At 46.8% G+C, this 10000-nt stretch overlaps 1 protein-coding gene across 2 annotated transcripts in view; it reads right to left on the bottom strand.

Annotated features, from left to right (window-relative positions):
• ddah1 (dimethylarginine dimethylaminohydrolase 1) overlaps positions 1-10000 on the bottom strand; it is a 40768-nt gene that overhangs the window by 30106 nt on the left and 662 nt on the right. The window contains exon 1 of one of the 2 annotated variants that reach the window (XM_060893758.1): positions 5147-5643. The exons of the other annotated variant lie outside the window; for it this stretch is intronic. Within the exon in view, the coding sequence (XP_060749741.1) occupies positions 5147-5443 (297 nt within the window). The 5' untranslated portion in view covers positions 5444-5643. Of the gene's footprint in view, positions 1-5146; positions 5644-10000 lie in introns of those variants that run through there. 2 annotated transcript variants of the gene reach the window in all.

The raw sequence follows: 10000 nt of genomic DNA, 5'->3' as shown, positions 1-10000 counted from the left end.
TGAGAAACGACATGAACCTGGAGGAAGTGTCCGAGCCCCCAGCAGGGACGCTGCATCGACCCCACGACCTTCTGCTGCTGCTTAACAGTGAGCTGCTCTATACTAAACAGCAGAGACTGCGGCAGAGTGTACACGCTACATTCCCTATGTGTGTGTGTGTGTGTGTGTGTGTGTGTGTGTGTGTGTGTGCAGCTGTGCTAGCAGTCCTGGCCACATAAAACAGTAGCGAAGGAATTAATCCGAGACGCTGATATCGATTTTATGACGGAATATTTCTATCCGGGTGGGCGTGGTCTTTGCTACGATAAGTCCGCCACCACCAGCAGGGTACCGGAGTTCACCTCGCTAGCACCCTGCTTTTTCCGTTAATTTGTTAAACAGCTGTACCTCCACTAGTGAGGTCATCAGCACATGTTCTGCACATCACACACACTTTTGTTTAGTCTGGAGTCCTGGTACGAATCCAGGGAGGTTAGAGAGCAGGAATGTGGCGCAGACGGTGGAAACGACGGTAGCTCGAACGGGATAAATACACTCTCGCTTTTACACACACACACACACACACACACACACGAGTCACAGTTTCTGATTTAAGAGAATCGTCCATCTTGACTCTGTAATTAACGCCACTCTGATAACAGAAACCCAACCCAGGTAAGGACTTCCTTCTGTTGTCTGTAGGAAAGAAGATACTAATTCCAAATTCCAGGCCTGGAGTGTGTGTGTGTGTGTGTGTGTGTGTGTGTGTGTGTGTGTGTGTGTGTGTGTGTGTGTGTGAGTGTGTGTGAGTGTGTGTGTGAGTTGAACAGCCTATGAACGATATGTTACAGTGGAGTCATTTAATGTACACACACACTTCCTACTGGAGACCTGCTCAGACACTACGTAAGCAGGTCCGCGTGTGTGACGCAGGCCGTTTGTCTTCCACCCGCTCAGACGGTTCGGCTTCAGAAGCGCCGAGTCGAATCCAAAGAGATTTTCCTCAGGAATCTACATGGCGAACTGGCGTCACAGCTCAGGAACACGACGTTCACGCGAGCGGAAGAATTTCAGCTTCATGGTCCAACAATGTTAGCAGATTTTTTTTGTATCAGTTTTCTGCAATTAGGAAAATACCTTCATACCAGAGCCAGTGAGGGTCAAATCCAGAGGGATGACTTTCTTTGGAAAAAGGAAACAATTCCAAATTCCAGTCTGTGTGTTTTGGTGAATCACGTAAACGAGGTAGAATTTAGTGCCTTCTTTCTTCCTCAGTGCCGCTAGACGCTAGCTGACTCGTTTTTTTTATTCGGTTCAGGAATTTGTTTGAGAAATGCTTGAGTCGGACCGACTAACAAAACAAACGTGTAGCCAATGAGCAGAAAGGGGCGTGTCTTGTCAATATGCGGCGGAGGAAGTGTTCAGTGCGCATGTGTGACATCAGCAGAAAGTGAATGAAACACTGACATGGCGGATACCTGCCGTTACCTCTGCCTCGGGTTCTAGGTGTCGAACGTCGTCTTCCGCGTGAAACGGAGCTAAACCTTTCACGCTACAACACACAGTACTACAAAAACACATTTGTATTACCATAGTATTACTCATTGTGTTCATTTACTGATAAAAATATCCCCTCGGCCAGCTGCCCCCAGAGGGTTCCGCCATAATAGTTGCCTGGGTTACGTATGTATGTGTGGGGCGGAGCTATGAAAACAGGGGTGACACCCATTTGGGTTAGGGGCGTGTTTGTTTTAGTGATTTCATATGTCAACTTCGTGCACCGCACCTTTAATATAAACGTGCGCTACGGTTGGACTTCGTCAACACCCGAGGACCAATCAGAGTCCAGAACTCAGCAGCAGCTCCGTGGGACCTTCAACACAGCCACAAACTGTCTCTCTGCTCCAATAACATCATCAGCTTTTATAAGGATTTGAACTTTTTGATCGTTCTTCTCCTAAAGATCTGGTTCCTCCGGTCTCACATCCTTCTGTAACGGCGGCTCGACACCGGATGTTATTTCTCCGGACGATAAATCTCAGAAACCGGTGGTGAAATTGCAGATCTGCTCCTCGGGTCCTGTGAATAGTGACAGAGGAATGTTTTCCTCACCTCAGTTCCACAAACACCAGAGGAACCCTTACGCTTCCTGTCAGAAAAACAAGCTGCGCTATTTCCTCCAAGGCACAGCAACAAAGCTAGAAAACATCCATAAGTCACCAAGGGGTTTACGTGCAGACGTCACGGAGCTGAAAAAACCACGCGAGGTCCAAAACGGTGACGAAACCTGAGCACAGACGGTTATTATTCGTCTTTTTGGCACTTAGCAGAGATAAAAGTGAAAGCCTGCCTCTGTGTCACAGAACGTTACGGATCGTAGTTTTAAAAAAATCTTTTCTGGAATAAATGAATGAATCTAATCAGAATTTTTGTGTAAAATGAAGACGTTTGTTTAGCGCTGGAACTTGTGCACAGTCTGAATTTGTGCTTTATTTTGGTCTCATCTGACCAGAGCACCTTCTCCCACATGGCTTGCTGTGTCCCCCACATGCTTGCTGTGTCCCCCACATGGCTTGCTGTGTCCCCCCCACATGGCTTGCTGTGTCCCCCCCACATGGCTTGCTGTGTCCCCCCCACATGGCTTGTTGTGTCCCCAACATGGCTTGCTGTGTCCCCCCCACATGCTTGCTGTGTCCCCCCACATGGCTTGCTGTGTCCCCCCCACATGGCTTGTTGTGTCCCCCCCACATGGCTTGCTGTGTCCCCCCCACATGCTTGCTGTGTCCCCCCACATGGCTTGCTGTGTCCCCCCCACATGGCTTGTTGTGTCCCCCCCACATGGCTTGCTGTGTCCCCCCCACATGCTTGCTGTGTCCTCCACATGGGATTTCTTCTGGCTTTCTTTCAACAACGGCTTTCTTCTCCATAAAGAGCAGATCTGTGGAGTGCACGACTAATAGTTGTCCTGTGGACAGATTCTCCCACCTGAGCTGTGGAGCAGCTCCTCCAGAGTTACCATGGGCCTCTTGGCTGCTTCTCTGATTAATGTTCTCCTCACACGGCCTCAGTTTAGGTGGACGTCCGTGTCTTGGTAGGCTTGCAGTCGTGCCGTAATCTTTCCATTTCAGGATGACGGATCGTACATCATGCTCCGTGAGATGTTCGAGGCTTGGGATATTAATTTATAACCATAAACCGGCTTTAAACTTCTCCACAACTTTATCCCTGACCTGTCTGGTGTGTTCTTTGGTCTTCACTAATGTTCTCTAACACACTTCTGAGGGCTTCACAGAACAGCTGTATTTATACTGAGATTAAATGACACACAGGTGACTCTTTACTCATTAGGTGACTTCTGAAGGCAGGTTCACTGGATGTTAGTTAGGGGTATCAGGGTAAAGGGGGATGAATATAAATGCACACCAAACTTTTCAGATATTTATTTGTAAAAAATATTTGGACACCGTTTATAATTTTCATCCCACTTCACAATCATGTGCCGCTTTCTTTCGGTCTGTTTCATAAGATCCCAATAATTTGTGGTCATGACGTGACAAAATGTGGAAAAGTTCAGTGGGTGTGAATACTTTTGCAAGGCACTGTATACATGGAGAAAGGCGTGGCTTCATCATGAGGTTTGTGCCAAACTTCAGTCCAAAACCATATCAGGCTGTTCATCAGTAACTAAAGAACACACAAGTCCAAGTCCAACGGTCAACGTTTAATGTGTCACAACCAACAGTGTTTGTGCTACATCAAGCCTTCAGTCTGAACTTTATAACCATGTTTACTGCTAATGAGACGTAACTGTTAGGTAAGACACACCCCTGGGGGCGGGGCAAGTGTGAAAGGTGAGACACACCCCTGGGGGCGGGGCAAGTGTGAAAGGTGAGACACACCCCTGGGGCGGGGCAAGTGTGAATCTGAATCTGAATCAGGTTTATTGCCCAAGTGTGTTGACACACACAAGTAATATGGTTCCAGTTGTTGGTGACTCTTTAAAGTACATACATTAACACTGTACACTGTAGTGTTAATGTAACTGTGTGATCAACAGACTAGTACAGTGTTAGTACTAGTGTGTAATTGTGTTAGCATCACACCAAGGAACAGATACAAAGATCTTCAGGTGCAGAAAGTTTCTGATTCTGGATTACACGCGCACACACACACACACACACACACACACACACACACACTCTCACACACACACACACCATCATCATCACCACCATCAACACCATTAAAACCAGCTCATTAACCTGTTCAGCTGTTGCTCTAAGACTCTTAGTGATTTGAGATCTGAGTGAGTCGTGAACAGAGGGAGTGAAGGTGAAGACAGGTGGACAAGGACAGGTAGGAGAAAGACAATGGGAAACAGGGGGACAGAGAGAGAGAGAGAGAGAGAGAGAGAGAGATACACAGAGAGACAGAGAGAGACAGAGAGAGACACAGAAGCAGTTCAGAGAAATACTCGTGCAGTCAGTAACTTTAAGGAACCCAACCCCCCCGATGCTCACACACTGTACACCTCACACACTGTACACCTCACACACTGTACACCTCACATACACACCTCACACACACCTCACACACTGTACACCTACACCTCACACACTGTACACCTCACATACACACCTCACACACTGTACACCTACACCTCACACACTGTACACCTCACATACACACCTCACACACACCTCACACACTGTACACCTCACACACTGTACACCTCACACACTGTACACCTCACACACACACACACACTGTACACCTCACACCCACCCACCCACACACTGTACACCTCACACCCACCCACCCACACACACACTGTACACCTCACACCCACCCACCCACACACTGTACACCTCACACACACACACCCACCCACACACACACACTGTACACCTCACACCCACACACACACTGTACACCTCACACCCACCCACCCACACACTGTACACCTCACACCCACCCACCCACCCACCCACAGACACACACACACACACACACACACACACACACACACACACACACCCACACACTCACACACTGTACACCTCACACCCACCCACCGTACACCTCACACCCACCCACCCACAGACACACACACACACAGCCACCCACACACACACACACACCCACCCACACCCACCCTACACCTCACCTCTCCGCGGCGGCTCTCAGCTCCGGGTCTAGTGACCAGGGCGGTGTCTCCACACACCACCGCCGCGTCCTCCACGAACACGCAGTCCGGCAGATTCTCGTCGGCGGGAAGCTCGAGCACCTCCAAACCGAGTCGGTTCCGTAGCACGTCGACGTAATGGTCGTGCTCCTGCTGCGCGCGCACCGCGTCCACCTGCCCCGCGCCACTCCGGAGCGCGCCCTCGGTATAAGACGCGGGCATCGCGCGCACCACGGCGTGTGTGAACGTCCCGAAACTGTCCGACATGAACCCGGACATGGCCGATATACAGCTCTGCGCTCACAACCGGAAACACCACGTCGCTTTTAAACACGTCTAGTTGTTGTTTTTATAGAATTTAGCGACGCGCTTCTTTCTCTGTTCTGTTTATTTATTTGTGTTGTCTTCTGTCGCTTCCTGTCGCGAACTGACAGACGCGCGCGCTCGGTGGGCGTGTAACAACGTCCCGGTGACGCGCACCAACAAACTCTCACGTGGACGCGCTTACAGATCCTTACTCACCAAACCAGTTCACATCAGACATTAACAACACAACTATAACTGTTCATCAGCATCTAACATCACTTCCCTTTCCTCGTGGCTCATTAAGATCCGAATCTACTGGATTTATTCTGTTCACATTCAGGATGTGTTTCATATCTAATGAACTGAATACTTAGATATTCATTTGGCTATTTTAATGTCTGCCAGTTTCTCGATGTCTTCTTTATATCAGAGCTTCTCTGACAGCCTGATGTACAGGATCATTACACACATCACATTAAAGTCCATCAGCTCCATTAAACCACCATCAATAGTTATTAGAGCATCACCTCACATTTACAGTACATTACTCTGGGAATCGAGGGGGGGTTGTGGGTTAGGGGGGAAGTCGTGGCCTAATGGTTAGAGAGTCTGACTCTTAACCCTAAGGTTGTGGGTTTGAGTCTCGGACAGGCCACGACTGAGGTGCCCTTGAGCAAGGCACCGAACCCCCCAACTGCTCCCCGGGCGCCGCAGCATAAATGGCTGCCCACTGCTCCGGGTGTGTGTTCACGGTGTGTGTGTGTGTGTGTGCTCACTGCTGTGTGTGTGCACTTTGGATGGGTTAAATGCGGAGAACGAATTCTGAGTACTGGTCACCGTACTTAGTCGTATGTCACGTCACTTATCATTTCCATCATCTTCATGCTGTAGGTCCATAACTACAAGCTGCTATTAACTAAACACATCATATATTTTAATCTAATTGTAATTTATTCATTCTGAAAGTGTGCATATGTAAATAATCTGTTTAATAATCTGGAGGTAAAACCATTCGTCATTAGGAACGGCTTTATCCTGCTCAGGGTAACTCAGAGGCCTTTCCCAGGAACGCTGATAGCGATGTGGGAACACACACCAGATAAAACACTGGAATCGTTACATTCCATATGACGCCTTTAACATTAGATTAAGCTCCGTTCTTTTGGGAAGACTTTAACGTTAAGGAGTGAGGAGTGTGTCAGGTCTCGAGTGCAGTCTGTGATCGAGTCCAAAGGTGTTCAGACTCTGCGGTTACAGTTTGGAGAAGAAACACACGAGGGTGCACATACTTTTAGATATATTGTATGTAGTGTGTCAAACTGATCATTGACCAGACTGTATATCAGCACGAGACTTTTGAGATGTTTGTCAGGTCAGTTATTGTAGCATGTGATTGCACTTTCCAATCTGCCAGCGATCATCATCCAGCTCTTAAAGCATCCCACCGACTGGGAACAGAGGGCACGGATATCCGCTCGCTTCCAATAAAACCTCAGATGTGGAAAGAAATCCAGCCTGATCCGGTAAAAAGCATTACCAGACATGTTCCTGAGTCTGATTATTTTTAGGCTACATAGCAGGATGCTACGCTACTGATAGACTGGTTCGGCAATCAGCGAAAGAAAACAGCAGCCTTGTGGCATCATAAAAGAAAAGAACAGCACGATCATTAGAGCACAATTATCTCAGGCTTCAAATCAGGCTCTAATGGCAGGATCTACTGTGGAAGGACACAGGAGTGCAGTGTGTGTGTGTGTGTGTGTGTGTGTGTGTGTGTGTGTGTCTGACTGGAGATGGAATTTGCTCTCCAGACATCCCTGTGCATTCCTCTGCACCCCAGGAACAAAGTTTGTCTTTCCTTGTTCCAGATCCACTCAATTATCCTGACAGGTCTAAACATTCCTGAAGGCCCACATACCAGCTCTTCCATTTCAGACAGGTCTTTCCGCTTCACCCCTCTCTCTCTCTCTCTTTCTCTCTCTCTCTCTCTTTTTCCATTCCTCCAGTAGATTCTCGCCCTCCCTCAAGGAAGGAAAAAAAGAAGTGAGACACACCTGGTCTCTACTTAGAGACACTGAGAGAGAGAGAATGAGACGTGAGAAGAGCTGGACATCATCACGGCCTTCGAAGACATGACTTCCGCTAGCGTATTTCTCCTTATTCTTTATTTAAACTGGTCTCATTTGTGCCATCTGTTTTATTCATGCTAACACAGTGTGTAATGTTAAGAGTAAAAAAAAAAGAAATGTGATTTATGTATTCATCCCTGTGTGTGTGTGTGTGTGTGTGTGTGTAGCTTTAGTGATCTGTTTTTGTCTTGTAAATCCACTTGGATCTACTTTAAAGCAAAACCCTCTGCACAACACGGCTAATCATCTAATGCTAACTTATCTGGGTGCTCTGAGTCATCTCTCAAAAGTCTGCGGTTTCATTCAAACATTAATAAATACCTGACAATTACACAGGTTCAGTACACAAATGTGCTGAACGGAGATGATGAAAATGTTCTGGACGTGGCCAGCGTTAGCGCCTGGATTAGCGCCTCTGTGTAGCCTGGATGATATTTGCATCATTTTTGACATGCTTTTAGGGAAAATGCTCACACGGAGTTCCAGACAAGTGAAGGCCGAGTTTATACAGGATGTGATCAGATTATGCTGTGGATATCCTAAACACTGTATGGGCATTGTGTGGAATCCCTCAAGGCTCCATTCTGGGTCCTTTACTCTTCGAGCCTGAATCTAGTTTGCAGATGTCACTTAGCTACTGTACATTATACTGTCTTCGATTGTTTTTACTGTGAATTCATCAGGGTTCAATTCTGAGGCCTTTTATTATATAAGTGAATTATAATAACATTCCTTCTCATCTTTATGCAGATGACACACAGCTGTATTTGTGGCATGAGGCGGTTTCTCGGAGCCTCTGTTTCATTTACATATCCTACAAAAATGCATAAAAAAACATTTGTTTCGTTAACGAGCAGCCGACTCGTTGATCTGTCTTTAGCACCTGATCTTCATTATGTTATGATGTCAGTGTCATCGATGTAATGTTCTTCATCTAAGAAAAGATAAACCAGCAACTCATCTGAGGTGACATTTACACTCCTGTAAACTATCTGACGGAGGAAATGACATCATTTCTGCTGTTATATCTGTAAAATGTCCCACTTTTCTCCAGCGTAATGACGTCCTGTTCCCTGCTGATGAGTGTCAAAGTTACACATGTAATTCTCTTATCTCGCTTGTGCAAGATCTCTGTTACAAATGTACAGCTTGCCGCGGACGAGTCCTTTTCCACCGACAAACAGAGGAACGGAAACCGATGTCAGCCAGAAAGAGCAATTATAATTACATTAAACCTCAGAGTTCCATTGGTCACTTCCTCCAGGGAAAATATGGAATTGTTCCATTTTTTCCAGTTGAGATACATGACTCTAACACCCCGAAGATCACGTCTGAGGATCGGAGGCAAGTTTCCACCAAACAAGCAAGCAAGAAGATTTGCACCAAAGTGGCGCCGATACCATGGAGAAGCTCTGAGACATCTTAAAACAATCCTCACCCAAGGACATGGATGTTTAGCAGGACGACTGGTCTCTACGCTTTTCAAACACCAGACATCTTTTTACACAGGGCACGTTTTTACACGGGGCACGTTTTTACACGGGGCACGTTTTTACACAGGGCACGTTTTTACACAGGGCATGTTTTTACACAGGGCAGGTTCAGGCCGTGAGTCACATGCTCGGATCAATAAGGAAACAAGGCCTCTGTTCTTTCCAAAGAGCGAGTTTGGTTTCAGGCCATCGGAAAATATTATGGCTGCCATTACTACATAAAGCAAGAAACGGACTCATACGCAATATTTCCTAAACGAGTAATTAGAGGGATAGAAAAAAAAGCACTGTTTACTAAAACAAGAGCAATTTCTGAGGAAAAGGAAACGACAGCCGAGGTTTTAGGGTCACGTTTAGTTTAGAAACAGTTGTCAGCAGGAAACGACAGCGTGATTATGTTACATCCATGGATACGGTGTGGTCACTCCATCTAGGGAACGTGTTTAATCGGTCAGGGAAACATGACGTAAGGAGAAGGAGCAGCCTTTCAGCACACTGTCTCTTGGTAAATGACTGTCTCGTCATATATTAGAGCGTGAGTGCATGGCTCTGTGTATCCAGTGACACAGGCATGTGTGACCTAAGACGACAGAGCTGGAATAAGGTCCAGTTCAGATCACATGGTGGAATACAGCTCCCTGCTACACACCCCATGAGTCAGCATCAGGGGCTTTGTATGGCACAGAAACGTGAGGATACGTCACAGACAGCTGAAAGTAGAAACACGTCAGTGTAGATCACTGCAGGTTCCACACACACATTCGACATCCATACTGGGTATCATGCTAATGATAAGATACAACAAGAACTTAGCTGCTAGCGATGAACTCATCATGCTGTTACAGTGCAGACAAAAGGTGAGGCGACACTCGTTATAATGTTCTTCTTGCTGTCAGCTATTACACCGA

The sequence above is a fragment of the Tachysurus vachellii genome, chromosome 19 (genome assembly GCF_030014155.1).
Source record: "Tachysurus vachellii isolate PV-2020 chromosome 19, HZAU_Pvac_v1, whole genome shotgun sequence".
Taxonomy (NCBI): Eukaryota; Metazoa; Chordata; class Actinopteri; order Siluriformes; family Bagridae; genus Tachysurus; species Tachysurus vachellii.
This window is presented reverse-complemented; position numbering and strand designations above follow the sequence as displayed.